This window comes from Myodes glareolus, chromosome 23 (assembly GCF_982192425.1).
Source record: "Myodes glareolus chromosome 23, mMyoGla1.1, whole genome shotgun sequence".
NCBI lineage: Eukaryota > Metazoa > Chordata > Mammalia > Rodentia > Cricetidae > Myodes > Myodes glareolus.
In genome coordinates, this window is record NC_142048.1 from 39,111,807 (window position 1) to 39,128,347 (window position 16,541).

General features: G+C 45.8%; 1 protein-coding gene across 13 annotated transcripts in view; it reads left to right on the forward strand.

The window, feature by feature from the left end:
• Positions 1-16,541, forward strand: part of Rbpms (RNA binding protein, mRNA processing factor) — a 143,477-nt gene that overhangs the window by 31,718 nt on the left and 95,218 nt on the right. For 3 of the 13 annotated variants that reach the window (XM_048456563.3, XM_087900750.1, XM_048456562.3), the window contains exon 1: positions 11,411-11,530. The exons of 5 other annotated variants lie outside the window; for them this stretch is intronic. In XM_048456563.3, the coding sequence (XP_048312520.1) occupies positions 11,426-11,530 (105 nt within the window). In that variant the 5' untranslated portion in view covers positions 11,411-11,425. Of the gene's footprint in view, positions 1-391; positions 452-11,242; positions 11,531-16,541 lie in introns of those variants that run through there. 5 more of the 13 variants (XM_085680800.2, XM_048456560.3, XM_048456566.3 and 2 more) reach the window with 5 other exon arrangements.

Here is a 16,541-nt window from a genome sequence, read left to right on the forward strand (position 1 = left end):
AATTAGGAGTAACAATATAACTTACAGCTGAATTCCAGTTATATATATATAATTTCCAGTTATATCACTAATTACAAAGATCCTACCCTGACAGAATTCGAACGATGGAGTCAGAAGTGGGAAGCCACTGCTGTTCCCTTTGGAAGAGGGCTGAGACAGGAAATGAAGATGGTTGCGGAGAGATGAGTCTGTAAACCCAGCTTCTGTGAAATCAGAAACATCATTGTAACTTAGAGTGTCTCAAGGAGGTTAGGTTGATAGCTAGGTGATGTGGGATTCCCCTCTGTGTGCTGCGAATACCATTGGTTAATAAAGAAACTGGCTTGTCCTGATAGGGTGGAGCAGAACTAGGCGGGGGGGGGGGGAACCAAACTGAATGCTGGGAGAAAGGAGGCAGAGCCAGAGAGAAGCCATGGAGCCCCGCTGGAGACAGACGCCAGAATTTTATCTGGTAAGCCACAGCTTCGTGGCGATACACAGATTAGTAGAAATGGGTTAAATTAAGATGTAAAAGATAGCCAATAAGAAGTTAGAGCCAATAGGCCAAGCACTGATTTAATTAATAGAGATTTTGTGCGGTTATTTCTGGAGTCTGGGCTGCCAGGAAATGAACAAGCGGCCTCCTACAACAGCTGGGTGTGACTGTTGTGTCATCTTTTACGCTTTGGTTTTTCAAGGCAGGTTTACTCTGTGTAGCCCTAACTGTCCTGGAACTCGCTCTGTATACCAGGCTGGCCTCGAGCTCACAAGAGATCCGCCTCCCTTTGTCTCCCAACTGCTGGGATTAAAGGCGAACGCCATCACTGCCTGGCTCATCATTACTCTTTAAGGGGCCCACCACCCAGCTCCCAAATGAATTACACATGGAGGCTCGTTATTACTTATGAATGCCCGGCCTTAACTTGGCTTTTTTCTAGCCAGCTTTTCTTATTTTATATTAACCTGTCTACCTTTTCACTCTGGGCTTTTATCCTTTCTTTCTTCTGTATATCTTGCCTCCCTTCTCACTCTGTGGGTGGCTCCTGATGTCTCCTCTCCTTGTTCTCTTGCTCCTTTTTTCTCTTCCCGCACAGATTTCGCTTTTTATTTATATTCCCTGCCTGCTAACCCACCTATCCTTGCTCCTGCCTCACTATTGGGCATTCAGCTCTTTATTAGGCCTGTCAGGTGTTTAGACAGGCAAAGAACCACAGCTTCATAGAGTTAAGCAAATGCAGCAGAAACAAAAGTCACACACCTGACAACAATAATTCCCTAACAGTCTGTAGTGCTGGCTTTTTAGAAGTGCATACTGAGTGTTTTTTGCCTGCATCTGTGTCTGTGTAACACAAGCTTGCAGTGCCCACAGAGATCAGAAGAGGGCTCACGGGATCTTCTGGACCTGGAGTTAGAGCCCATTGTGAGCTGCCTTGTGGGTGCTGAGAACTGAATAAGGGTTTAAAACCACAGAGTTGCCTCCCAGCCTTCTGACTGGTAACTTTTAGCCTCTCTCAACTTTAGTTTTCTCGTTTGTGAGAAAAGAACAATAGCGTCAGTGCCTACCTTGTGGAGTTGGAATGATTAAGGGGAATATCAGTGTGTAAAACACTTTGCATCCTTGTGTGGTACAGAAACGGGGGAGGGGGGAGAGGAATAACTCTTTCAAATGTTCCAACACTAAGAGAACCCAGCTCCTATGTGGTTTAAATTTAAAGCCCCGGGAAAGCAATGGATGTGCAGGAACATATTTTTCTTGTTTACTGTGTCCTTGAATCATGAGCATTCTCTTTCCAAATTTGACACTCCTTTTACTTTAGCTGAAAACAAACAGCCACATTAGCCTGTTATTAAATATTAACTCCTAGGGCCAGTGAGATGGGTCAGCAGGTGAAAGTGCTTGCTCTATGGGCCTGACAGCCTCAGCCAGTCCCCGGGGCCCAAAGAGGAAGGAAGAACCAACTCCCAAAAGTCGTCCTCTGACCTCCACCCTCATGGCGAGGCACACATACAGGAATAATAAAAATATCAGCTTCTTTTACTTCATAGAAATCAGTGTCTTCAAAGGGTTTTGACGCCCTAAGAGCTTTTCAGCTTATGTTGGTTTCCTGATTTTCTTTAAAATACTTTTCCTAAGCCTGGTGTGGTGGCAGATTCCTGAGTTCAAGGCCAGCCTGGTCTACAGAGCAAGTTCCAGGACAGCCAGGGCTGTCTTGAGGAACAAAACAGAAAGGAAGAAAACCAACTACCTTTCCGTCCAGCATCAGCTCAACTGTTTGCTCTGGAGCGACTATTTGGCGTTCACTTCACAGCCAAGTGCTAGACGGGTAAAGCCTAACCCTGGGCATGCCTTTCCTCGCCAGTCTTGGGAAAGCAACAGGAAACTGTGGAAGTTGGCATATCTGTGTAGTGCCTGCTCGGGTCCAGGTAGGGCTCTAAACAGTTTTTAACAGACTAAGGAGGCCCTCCTTTGGTCCCAGCAACTAAGATGGTGTCTTACCTAGGTTCACATCACTTGGCTCAAGACTGACAGCTGGACCAGGTATTCGCTAACGGCCATGGCGGTTCCTTTGCCCCCACCCTCTCCTCTCTCTCGCATTCCATTTTCCTAATCTTTTTGTTTTTTTTTTCTTTCTCTCTGATAAATCAACAAAGGGCATCATCATGTAAAGCCCACGACCTACCCGAGCCACATGTCCCACAGCAGTGGTGTGCCTTACTCAAGACAGTCCACCCACCCCCATCCACCATCTCCTTGACCTGTACATTGCTTTCAAGCTGGTGTCAATAAAGGACCTGGAAAGCAGAGGCTGGGATGTGGGGGTGCTGGTGATGTAAAATTCGAGGATACTGGCAGGTGTTGGGCCTGTGTTCATGCCTCCCCAGGGGTCTAACTACAGCACTGTAAGTAAGGCTTCTTGGGTTCAAACTTAGTGGTTCCTTTTCCACTGTGGGTGAGGGCCGTCAGCCTTTTAATCTGTGGCAGAAAATCAAAATAAGCTTACTTTTGAGTTTTCTTTTAAAGATGAGTTGAAAAAAATCGGGTACCTACCCTGTGGTTCCAACTTGCCTGTATTTCTCCGCCTTGCCCCCCACTGGAGAGAAAGCTTTCTTAGGAAAATTTGGCTATAAATGGGGAGGGTTATCAGTAAAATCATGAACATTTGGTCAACTTTCATAATAGGACCTCCCCTCCTCCATTTGTTTTTTTGTTTGTTTTTTCGAGACAGGATTTCTCTGTAGCTTTGAAGCCTGTCCTAGAACTAACTCTTCTGGCTGGCTTGGCCTCAAACTCAGAGATCCACCTGCCTCTGTCTCCCAAGTGCTGGGATTAAAGGTGTGCCCGGCACGGATTTGCTTCTATTGCTGTGACGAGACGCCATGGCTAAGACAGCTCTTTTAGAAGAAAGCATTTAGTTGGGGCTTGCTTATAGTTTCAGAGGGTTAGTTCAGTACCATCATGGCGGGGAGCATGGCAGCAGGCAGACGTGGTGCTGGAGAGGTAGCTGAGAGTTCTCCATTCCGGGTCCTCAGGCAGCAGGAACAAAGAGAGAGTGACCGTGGACCTGGCTTGAGCATTTGAAACTTCAAAGTCCACCTCCCCCACCCCCAGTGACACCCTTCCTGCAAAAAGGTCACAACTTTTTTTTTTGTTGTTTTGTTTTTCCTCCTAACAGTCTTGACTGTCCAGGAACTCTCTCTCTGTAGGTCAGGGTGACCTTGAACTCACAGCAGTCCGCCTGCCTCCCGAGTGCTGGGATTGAAGTTAGACTTGTTGCTGCTGTCTGGGGAGAATCTGATGACACCTGCTGTTAACCCTTTCAGGGTCATACTTGGGCTTCAGAGTATGTGCAGCTTATGAGGAAAAGAGTTCCCCGTTGGTCCCTTTGTGCGTGCTGCCTTGGGTCTAAAATCCCGGGGTTGTTAATTACATAAATGCTCCTTGAATTAGCGTGGGGACCGTGTACTGATAAAGCCCACGTGAGAATATGGAAAACTGAAAATGTGTTGAGTGCATCTCACGTGCCCAATATCTTGGCTTCTGCACATGGTACACTGTGGAATCCCAGCCTCCAGACCCGGACGTTAATCACCTCAGGGGGCAGACCCTGCATTTCTGGGCACCAGTAGCCCAATACGAATCTATAGGAGAGGAGTCCAGTTGGTGTGTTCAGGTGTGCCATGCTCCCCCCACCAAATTCCCTGAGCTCATTCACCCCTGTGCACCTGGCACATCCTGTAATGCCTTCCTTTCCTTCACCTCAGAAATGCCTGCTCATCTTTCAGTACCCAGGTCAGAGTGAGGCCTTCCTGAACTTGGGCAGCCTCCCCGTTTCCATAGTGAGTTTTGAAGGCCTTTGTTGGAGCCCACATATCACGCTGTAATTGTTTTTATATGTTTGGCAGACGCCGCTGCCTGTAAACCACATACTTGTCTTCAGCGTCTTTGATCATGCAGCCCAGAGTCAGGTGCAAGGAGGGTTTGCCAGCCGGAGTTTAAACAAGTGGGCTGTGGGTGTAAAAGGCCAGGATTCAGATTCTGACTTGATGACTTTGGAGCAATGAGTCTTTTGTGCCTCTGCTTCCTTGTCTTGTAGGGGCTGGGGGAATTGGGGGTCAGTGCATGCAGACCCCTGAGTCTGCTGTAGGAGAGCATGCACTAAACCATCCTGATCCTTAGTAATGCTGAGCTATATTGCTGTTGAGTACGTGAGAGACTTGGGAAGAATGGTAGGATCGGAGAAAATGCTCCAAGTCTTTTAGAAACCGAGTGGATTCTGCATTTCCCAAGTTCAGATCACAGTATGGGCCTCTTGGAGGGCTGAGGGTTGCTGGGAAAGTGTATGTCTACATTTTATATTTTGAGATAGTGACTAGCTAAGTTGCCAGGCTAGCCCAGACCTCCAACCCCTTGTGTCCGCTTCCTGTGTATCTGAGATTACAGACATGTGCCCTCATGCCTGATGGCTAAGAAAGTGCCTGTTTTTCTAGGGCTTTGTCTTACTTGGGGTTTCTGTGGCTGTGAAGAGACACCATGACCACAGCACCTCTTATAAAGGAAATCATTTAATTGAGGGTTCAGACGTTTAGTCCATTGTCGTGGTGGGTACATGGTGACATGCAGGCCGACCTGGTGCTGCATGGAGAAGGAGCTGAGGGTTCTACATCTTGACTCAGACTGTATTGGACTTAGAGAGGTGGGGCAGGAAATTCTCTGTACACGATGATTTACCTCTTGTTGAACCCAACGTTTCTCAGTAGCCAGAAAGCTCTAAAGGAGACAGGGCAGGGAGATCACCTTCTGTAGCCTTAATTTGTAACATTTAGGGACATTTGTTCCCTCTTTTAAAGCAAGTCCAGTGCAGTCAATTTTTACAAAACCACCCAGTGTATAGCTTTCCATAATGTCTTTGTCTGGAAGCCACAAACACCCTGTGAAAGTCATAATCGTATCTTAGAACTGGAAAAAAAAATTCAATAGCCTCATTTCCCTTTACAGATAAAGAAGCAGAGGCCCCTGAAGCTAGAGTAATAGGGTCTGTGTCCGTAATTACATGGTGGTCACATGATGGCAGAGGGTTTGAAAAGGGGTGGGTGGGGTGGGGGAATGGGTCCTGTGTTCTCATTCTGTTTAGGAGATCCTATACTCAGATGCACAGCTTGTGTCTAGGAAGCTTTCTGTTGTAGCATTTCCTTCTGATTGCCTCAATGCAAAGCAGTGGAGCCCCGACCTCCTGAAAGGTAGTCCACCCCCCACCCCCCAAAATAAATGGGACAATTCAGATAGCAACAGTGTCAGAATCCGGGGGTTGATTAAACACACAGCCCAAAGTTTTTGCAATAGAATATGAAAACAGTTGTTTTATATCAAAGTTCACCCCATTAGGGCCTGTCTGAAATGTCCCTGACAGTTGGCTGCTTCCTTCTGTGCTTTGGAGTACTGGCGACTGCCTAGGTTAAGATTTGTGGCTCAGCACTGTTATCTCTAAATTCCTTGTTCAAAATGACAGGCACATTGGCCATTGTCCTTTGTTTTCAAAATGTCTGCCTATTTGTGAGGTTAGTGCTAGGTCTAACGTGAAGGAGGGAGAGAAGAAATTAAATAAGAGTAATTTAATAACTAATACCCAAGCTGCTGTAACTTTAATTAAGGAAGAGAATCTGAGACCACGCCTGTCAACAGTGGCTGGGGTGACTGAGCCCCAGAGTTTAACATTAGCCTGGGGTAATATAGTGAGATGCCCATCTCAAGGAAAGGGGGAGGGTTGTAGCTTATCAGGGCACTGCAGCACATACCACGGCCGGATGTGATCCTCTGTGCTGGAGAAAAAAATTAAACATACTTTGGATTATAGTTGTACACATGGGTTGGCAAATCAAAAAAAAAAAAAACTGAAATGACGTAAGTTAGCAGCACAGGAGAGAATCGTCCTGTAGACTGCCCTGCCTGTGGACACATGTGTAGTTGCATGTTTCGATGCTTTTCTGTAATGCAGGGAAGGCATTGTTGCACTGAATGCGGGGCCTTAATGGTGCATGCGAGGGAAGTGAATTTGGGAGCAGTTTTCAGATCTTCTAAAGCAGCCAGCCTTTGCTGAGTTACTCAAACTCTGACCCCTTTCCTAAAGCACTGCGTGAAGTGGGTCAAAGAACAAAAACACAGTAACTCCTGACTGCGGTGTGCGCAACAGCGCCCCTAGTGGCCGGTCTCAGTTATTAAGTGGAAAGATGGAGTGGTCTTTCGTTTAACCCTCTCTGCGAGGGGCAGGCGTACCAGCACCCTGTTTAGTGGCTTGTCCTGCAGGCCAACATGGTTGTTGACTTGATGGAAGAGCTATGCACTTCATTTTAAAATATCTTATAATCCACTCATTTTCCAAACACTGTATCTCATGAGTTAGAACACAATGCAAACCGCCGAAATTTAAAGACAAGGCCGTTTTCTTCCTTGGTGAAGGCAGTGAGGAGAGAGGCTGTGACACATCCATAGACAGTATGCATTTTGTTGTAGGAGAGATCGTTGGTGTGTGTGTGTGTGTGTGTGTGTGTGTGTGTGTGTGTGTGTTGAAAGCTTTGGGGGTTTACTTCTCAGCTTCACTCAGTCCCTGACTGTGAGTGAGAGCCGCAGAGCGAAGGGCTGGCTGGGAACTTGCTGGGAGCTTTATTTTACTTGTGGCTCCAGAGTGGATGTGTGGCTGTACAGTACGTTCAGGTGGAGAAAAAAAAGCAGGTGGTCCTTGGTTTTACTGCTTGGCAGAGGGTTTTCACCTGGGAAGCAGGGGCAACTCAGATGTCAAGGCTCTGCTTCCAATGGTTGGATTTTATTTTGAAGTGATTCTATAGTTTCAATAAACTGACTATAGCCAAAAATGTAACTTTTCACCTCATTTTGCGATGAGATGCTTGTAACTTTTCTGTTAGATAGCAAACTGCAGAAAAGCTGGTTTTGGCTTTTTTTTTTTGTTGTTGTTGTTATGTTTTTCTCTTAAGCAGAACGCTAACCCTGTCCTCTGGTGACTAAATAAATAGGGTCACAGAGGAACCGTAGTGCCTTAGGGATGGAGCCATGGGATACTACTTAATGTCTGTGCTTCCTGGAGCCGAGTGATTGCCTTCTCCTTACAGCCAGGAGGTGGCTGCGTTAGAAGGGGTAGTGGGATACACCTGAAATCCTTGCTTTTGGGAGGCTGGGGCAGGAGGATTGAGAGTTAGAGGACAGCAAGACCCTCTCAGAGGCAAACACATGCACACACCCCGACACACACCACTACACACTTGGCTGCCTCATTTGCAGCAGAACATAACAAAAGAAAAATCTTTTAATTTGGATATTTGATTGACTCTGGAAACATCTCTTTCTTGGAGAACTGACCCGCTCTTGAGTCTTCTACACGGACTGTCCAATAAAAAACGCTGGGCAAGCCTTTTCTCAAATGATGATGTCTTGCCTAAGAATAGACCCCTTTCAAGTATAACAGCCAGATAAGCCATCCTGCAGTTGAGTCAAATAGCCAACGGCTCCCCCTCCCCACTTGACGAACAACACAAGCAATATAATTTTACCGTTAAAACTTGGCTGACCCAAGCATGAACTTTCAAAGAAAACAAGTCATTACTAAAAGAGATTCCATTTCTTTCCGGGGCCTAATTTAAGATGACTTAACAGAATGTTGAAAAAAAATTTATCTTCCAATGACCACTTAATTCTGGAACAAATAAATAACCCCAAAGGAAGCAAAATAGAGATTTTTTTTATTTTAATTTAAAAAATATTCCCTTTTTTGTGGATGCATTTTCTCGTTCTAGAGTTTTTATACAACATTTAGGATAATTTATAAGTTATCCACCTGAACATTGTCCTGTGACTTTTAAGGGTAATAATTTATGAAAAACTAATTCCAAAAGACTTGAGGTTTGCTGATACATGTCTAAGAATAGCTCTTTGTTCTAGGATTGTTTGAACCAGTAGGTCAAGGGCCTGAAGCCCTTGGCTCTCAGCAGTGAAGCGTGCTTTCCCTCCTGTTCCTTTTCAAACACGTGGGAAATGTGGTCCTTGAGAACCCAGAGCAGTTTTGAAGAACTGTGAGATGCTGCTTAAAGTGGCCCAGCCTAGTAAAGAGAACAAAGGGTTTGGAGTTGCACAGCCTAGGTTTAAACCCATACTTTGAAGGACTGGCTTTGGGCACACGGAAGCTCATTTATCTTTAGGTGTTAAATGGGGACATTTATAATGTCAGGATCATCGGGATGATCATATATTTATATGTTTGTATATAGGTATTATACACACATTATGCACAGGATCTAATTAGTTGTCTGTATATGGTAGGAATCAATGAACTTCTGACATACTAAGCACATGGCTTGAATTTCAGGTTTTGTCTTTATTGCATATATGTGTTCTAAGTGATAACTGAGTTATCTCTAGAATAAAATGATTGAATAATTCATTAATTGCAGGGCCAAACTAGGGCCATGGCTTTTAAGCAATTAAACTCACATTTTGACTGTGTTTTAAAATGACGACGTCTGTAGGGGGGAACAATGACAACACTCTTTAGAGCCAGGCCTGAATCAGTTTACCTTTCTAGCCTGTAGAAAGGTCTCTGAGAAGCAGCATACTCAAAATTCTGTGATGCTAAGCCCAGTAGTAGGAGTAGAATCTTTGTCATTTCCACAACACCTGGACATACGGCACATACACCTGTATGTGAGGGTAGGAGGGAGCTCAAAAGTAATTCTACTATATTTCTTTTGTTTCTTTGTTTTGAGGGTTTCTCAGTGTAGCCTTGACTGTCATGGAACTCTGTAGACCGGGTTGGCTTCAAATTCAGAGATCCGACTATCTCCGCCTCCCAAGTGCTGGGATTAAAGGCGTGCACCATCACTAACGGGCAATTGTGCTGTATTTCTGAAAATTCTAATTAGCTCATCATGATGTGTGTATATGCTGTTTAGTTCTTAGGCCTTTTTTTGTTTTTCCTTTTCCATTTGTTGGCCAATTTGCAGGAATCCATGGAACTACCAAGCTCAACTAAATATTCTCTTGGTTTAGGAGGGAAAGATATCACTGGCTTCAAGGAATTTATAATCTCTGCTAGGAAGAATGACAGAAAATGGAAGCACTTGCTGAGAGGTGGGCTTCCAGAGGAGACACCTATCCATCTGGGTGTCTTGGAAGGTGCGAAGCTACAGTCATTTCCCTCTAGGCTACACCGTGTGTGTGTATGCGAAGCTACAGTCATTTCCCTCTAGGCTACACCGTGTGTGTGTGTGTGTGTGTGTGTGTGTGTGTGTGTGTGTGTGTGTGCGCGCGCGCGCGAAGCTACAGTCATTTCCCTCTAGGTTACACCGTGTGTGCGTGTGTGTGTGTGTGTGTACTCAGGTTGTCAGTCAGACTTGGTACAAGCACCTATTGTCACCTCACTGGGTCCCTAACAATTTTTGTGTCATAGTTTTCAGTTCCTTTATTGTCCTCATTACTCTTTCTTCATTGGGTCTCCAGCTTTTCTCTGACAGCCTTAGATGGAATGTGTTTGCTTTGAGCACAATCTCTCGCGTAGGGCGAGTTGGCACTACCATGGTCTTTTAGATCTACATACTCTCTGTCACGCCCTTCTGCTTCAGTGCTTGTCTGAGGCCTGGGGTTTGCGGTGGGCCACAGCTTGTTGATGCCATGACAGCCTTCCATACAGCTCCAATTTGCTTATGCTTTCTTTGTGTAAGTCACCATGTTGAATTCATAGAATGGGCTTTTGTACCAAAAGAGGTTCTTGTCCATGGGCACTTTGTAAATGTAACTAAATAAGTAATGAGTCTTTAAATGTCTGTACTCCCTCATCATGATATGTGTGGCAGTTTGACCTGGAGTTGTCCAGATTATAGGTCAAAACATTAAAATAGATTTTATCAGGCTGACATTTGGAAAAACAAGCTTACTTCAGATGACTCTGTTTCAGTCATTTTTAAAGAACTGTTTTTTAAACATAGGAATTGATTTATGTGTTATGCAGTTTTGTCTTAGGGTATAATTTTAGCTATTTATTGTTATTCATTCCTGTCTTTCCCTTTTCTTCCTGACATTCTCTCTTGGCCTTTGGTAAAAAGAACAGAAAATGAACATGTTTCTAAAAATAATTCAGCCAGGAAAGGTACGAGCCAACTGCTTATCTTGTTTTCTTTCCAAATTGTAGGATGGTCCCTATAGACCTTATCAGATACAAAGTATACATACATTTTTCTCTTACATCCTTCCTGTGTAGTCAAGGGAAATACACTAAGTGAAACCAGGAAGTTGACAGTGTTTATTCCAAGAAGTAAGAAAAGCCGTAGCAGGCCCAAATGCCATCACCTCAGGTTTGTAAGTAACTTGGTTGGAGAAACTTGCGCAAGCAATTTTAAGGACCCTTCATCCAGAAATATAAGCCCTGGTCAGTGGCGTGATGGAGACCTGACCATCAAGGCTCTGCCTGGCCTTCTCCTGTAGCCACAGCCACAGGCGCCCGTGGCCCTTCTACCTAACCGCGGAAGGAAGTTAGATCTGGTACAGGTCTTCACGTGGTCTCTGGCTGGACTCGCAATGGCTGCCCCGAGGGCTGTGGCCGGAAGTGTAGCCGCTGCCCCAGGCTTCCGCTTCCGGTCGTGTAGGGCCAGACACCCCCACTCCCACCCCGCAACCAAGGGTCAGACAAAGAGAAGCTACAGCTTGGGAGCAGACACAGCGACCAAACAGGAAAGCCTTCCAGTCCGGCTGTGGGTGGGGAGGTAATGGGAAAGGCTGCAGAACTTGAAGGTTTACAGAAGCAGGATGAGGCGCCGCAGACCCACACTGTGGAGATGCCACGGAAGAGGGAGAGTTAGGGGAGGAAATGAATGTGCTACAAAGCGAGACTCAACGGCGGAAAGTATTATTCTCTCTCTTTTTGGGTCTCTGTAGCAAGGAGTCTAGATGCTTGTTGTAGCTTCCTGTCTCCTGCATGACCAGAGAGAACGTGGTGCACGAAGCCCCAGAACACATCGTTTAACATTGTTAGCCATTGTATGTAGTGAGGCGGTAAGTTTCCCTTGCTTTTCTCCAGTTCTCCCCGATCCTCCAAAAGTATGTTGTCAAGAGGAACAAGATTATAAAATTACTTCTAGTTATCAAGAGACTGACGTCATGAGCAAGAAATGCTGATGACACAAATCATTCAAAACAATTTTATTTTCATCTTAATTTTCTGGAGGTTTTATCTCTCGGAGTCGAGGAAAAAAATGTAACAAAGAAAGGGAACAAGGGGGCTGGGTGAATCTGTGAAGACAACACCTTATCTGTCTTCTTGACTGTAGGCTCTAGAGCATTTCCATTAATGGACAAGGAACGGCTCGCTGCCTCTCCACCTGTTCTGTGTAAACTCCGGTGACATGAGGAATGCCTTCTCCACAGTCTGCTTTCCTGAACGTAGCTTTTTTTCTAACAGTTCTGCCAAGTTTGGTATCCGTCTACCCTTCTCGTGGCTGTAGCACACCATTGTTTTGTTTTGTTTTTTAAATCTGGCTGAAAATCCTCAGGGCGGCCTGCTGAGAATGAAGAGTGGGCTCTGCCCTTGGCACCACTGTAAACAGAGCCAAGAGAGTGGCGCCTACAGCTCTGTAGGGAGTGACTGGGAAAATGTAGGCTGTCGGCTGCTCACACCTCACATTTGTGCACCCCCAGTTGCTCATGATGATGGCCAAACACCAGCAATATGGCTAATATTTATTTTTTTATTTTTAAGAAGTATTGGAATAGGAATAAAACCCCAGCAACTCTTGTGTACTGTACTGCTAATGGGAATGCAAAATGGGACAGGCTGGGATGAGAAAATTATGACGGTTCCGCAGAGAAACCAGACATGATGACCCTGTAATCCAGCAAAGAAAATGGAAGCAGGATTGAGAATTGGAATGACTTGTATGTGGAGGTCAGAGGTCGGTTCTCTATCGTGTGGGTCATGGGGGATTACACTCAGGTGGTGGAGCTTGGCAGTGAGCACCTTGGGCACAGCAGTAGAAAAATAAAATAATGTGGATTCTTAACCACTCCCCAGTGTTGGGGTCGCAGGTGCTACCACCCCGCTAGGCTTGTGTATGGGTGCTCGGGGGATCCAGACTTCGGTCCTTGTGCTTGCAAGTCAGGTATGTTACCCACGGAACCACTGCACAGGCCTCTTGGTTTTCGTTTGTAGTAGTGTGTCGTGTAGCACAGGCTCACCTCACACTTGCTGTATAAGCAGTTGGTGTTTGTGTTCTCGAATCCTGGTCGTCTGCCTCCACCTCCTAAATGCTGGGATTGCAGGTGTGAGCTCCCAAGCATGGCTGATGATTTCCTATTTCGATGCTCTGCTATCTTCAACAAGTTGTTGCCATCTTATGCTCCTCAGTTACCATGGTCCTGGTGTACACAGCAGGAAAGAGGAGAGAAGCAACACTCACTTTCAAAGCCTAGCCTAAACGTTACAGATAATCCATCCCTTCAGTCCCCCACATAGGCCAGAACCTAGCAGTACCTTCTTAGTCTTCATTAGTGTAGAAGCTTAGAATTATGTGCCCAGCTGAAATTCCTTTGTTTGTGAGATTAGAAGAATAAATATTGTAGGAAACTGGCAGTTGAGACCGAAGTGTATGAGATGTTTGAATTGTGGTTACTCATGGGGGGGGGGAGGATGACTATTATGTAGCCATTGGGACTATAAGCCTCCCTAGAAAACATCTTCTTTGGCCGTTGTGGAGGAAATGTCTTCTAATCTTAACTCAGGAAAGACTTTGTAAGGATATATTGTTGCTTTTAAGATCAGATGGTCTGGGGATGTAGCTCAGTGGTTGAATGCTTGCCCAGCACGCACAGGAACAGACTGGGTTTGAGCTCCAGCTCTGCCACAAGGAACTATAACAAGAGGAAAACACAGGCAGAAAACCCACCTTCATGCGCTACCTACTTGATTGTGTTGGTATAGGGAACAGCTTGTGCTTCGGTCCCAACAGTGACTGTTAGACTCAGATAGGGTCTCCAGGTTTGTCTCAGACTGCTGCTGGGATTACAGGCCTAGGCCACCTTGCCCAGTGTATGCAGTGGTGGGAATGGAACCCAGGCTTTTCTGCATACTTGGCTAGCACTGAACTGACCAAGTTTCATCTTCAGCCCTCAAGTTACTTTTTTTCTTCTCTTTTCTTTTTTAAAAAATGCTGCATGGTACTTCCGGGGGATTTCCAAACAGCACTGCTAATGTAACTGTCACATACTTCATTTTCTTTCTTTTTCCTTTTTTTTTTCTTTTTTTGGATGATGGATTATAAACACTTCTCATATAAACAGGAGCGCTCTGAAGACTCTGGGTCCATTTGCTTTCTTGTCTCAGCAGTGTATAGGTAGGCCATTCTGTATTATTGATCCCCACCTTTCCCGTGAGGATGCATGCTTCTCAGAGCGATCAGCAGAAGTTAGTAAGGTGCCTGACAACTGCAAGGCCCCTGCAGAAATTAGACGACATTAACATATTCCCATTAGTTAAAGTGCTAGAATTTAACTTAGTGGATGTTGGGCAAATATTAGAAAAGTCACCCCTGTGCCTGGCACTTTTTCCTGTAACATGTAGCTTGCATGAAGTTTCCATGTGTTCATTTTTGGATGTGCCAAAAATGAACTCCACAGCTTGACCTCAAGGTGCTTGACCCCTGTGGCCTTCCTACCATTGGCTGGAGGGCCAGCATTTCCCATTTCAGTGCTTCTTGTTTTGAATGGGATCTCTCTGAAGCCGTGGCTGTCCTGGAGCATGCTGTGTAGACCAGGCTGGCTCACCCACAGAGACCCACTTGCCTTCCAAATGCTGGAATTAACAGTGCGTGCCGACATTCGTAGCAGGACCACTGTTAAAAGCAGCTCCCAGTCCGGTCTCTCCCCTCTTGGTTAGGCTGCTGCCTCTAAAGCCCAGGAGGTGACTGTCCTATGTAGTGCTAGACTCCGTAGATGGAAATAGACACAGAGGGAAAGAGGTGGTATGTGATGCTTCAGAAGGACATAGAGAAGTGTCCAGAATATGGGGGTGGAAGGTACCAGTGAAGGAGTGAGGATGTCAGCCTCAGCAGCCAGCCAGATCTTGTCCAAGGTGCCTCGCTTGGCTCTGTCTTTCTGGTGGTTTGCTTACCTGCTTGGGGTTAGGATGAAGTAAAGAGTGCTAAGTGCTTGTTTGATCTCTGTTACGTTCATCGGAACCAGCTCTAGTGCTAACCATAGGAAGCTTCAGTTTCTTCAGGTGGTCGTTCTGGCTCGCCTGCCTGCCGAGAACTCAGGCTTAGAAATGTAAGGATTGGTTCATTATACGTTGTAGCCAGAATGCTGAGAAATGACAGGGAGTGCCCGCCGTGTGTGCGCAGTCAGGAGCACGACTTTTAGTTTGACTGGGATTTTCATTTGCTGAAACTGTTCCCCGTTGTGGTGTGTCTCACTGAGATGAAAGAAGAGTGGAAAACAGAAAATAAACTCCGTAGATCTTTTTTGTTTGTTTTTTGAGAGAGGGTTTCTCTGTGTAACCCTGGCTGTTGTGGAACTCACTCTGTAGACCAGGCTGGCCTGGACCTCAAGAGATCCGCCTCCCTAGTGATGGGATCAAAGGCGTGCGCCACCACCTCCCGGCAACTTTATAGGCTTTAAATGAACTCTAATATGTCTTCCTTATATGTAAACTTTTTATTGAGATTGTCATACATGATCTTCCTTTTCTACCTCAGCCCCATATCCTGCTGTCCTGAAAGCAGTTTCAGTGATGTCCCCTCTCCCCACCGTTGTGACTTCCGTGATTTCCCTGTCTTTCCCACAACCTGCCTCACCTGGAGACCCAAACAGACTGTCCCCACCTCTCCTGCTGGGGACACTGACACGCAGCGATTCATTGCTCCGTTGACACTTGAGGCAGGTCTGGAGCTTTCTGTGCTCCCCTGTCTCTTAAGGCATCCGTCCTCCAAGTACTTTTCCATTGTTATAGAAAGAATCCCTCGGGACCAGATCCTCCAGTTTTATGAGTAGGATTTGGTTTCAGCAGAAAAAGATGAAAAATTACAATTTACTTTTAGTGACACTTTCAGCCAACTAGGATGTCCTGTTTAGAGACAGGGCTCCAACCCTTTCTAAAGGGACAGTTTATCTCTCTTTTAAACAAGGAGAGCTATTACCGAGGACGCGGATGGGAGACAGGTTGCCACATCAAAATAAAGTAACACATGGTTTCCTTCTCCCAAGAACCTTTCCTCTCCAAAGCAGGGGTGGGAAAATGGATTTTAAAATTTTACTTCGCAAAACTATGTAAATTTACATTGCTATACTTAGCTACTTTAAAACCCAGGAGCAGGGTGACAGGGTCTCACTGTTTAGCTTTGGCTGGCCTGGAACTCACTTTGTAGACCAGGCTCCGAGAGCTCTGCCTGTCTCTGCCTCTCCAGTGCTGGGTTTAAAGGCTGGCATTTTACTCTTTGAAAGTTTACCATTTAAGGGATGTATCGCAGTTGGTAAAGTGACTCCCTAGCATGCCTTAAACCTTCCTTCAGATCCCTGCTACTTAAAACCAGGCATGTTGGCTCGTGCCTAGAGTCCCAGGTTGAAGTAGGGGGTCAGCAGGTCATTCTTCTCAGCTGCATGGGGAGTTCAAGACTAGCTCGGTCTCCTGTCTCAAAAAAGGAAACGTCATTCTCTAAAAGCAAAATATGTAATCCTTTGTGTGCCGGCTTGTTCAACCAGCGTGAAGTGGGCTTGGGTAGACTCTGGGTTTGCTGTTTCCTGTCGGGTAGACTTAGTTTGAGCTTGTTTTAATCGATGTGTTCGCTTCTACTCCCCTGCCCAGAACTTGACGAGGAGAAGATGGATGGGAAAGTGACCTCGGTGGGAGGGGTCCTGGGGGTGTGAGCACACATTTGCGCGCCTGTGTTGTGCCTGGGTGTTCCTGAGCTTAAAGCAAATGGCAGCTTCGGTGGTGGCCTCTGACCGGAGGTGTGGAGATGGGGAGACTAATGCCTTTCCAGAGCTGCACGATTGAAAGACAGCATAGCAGATACTT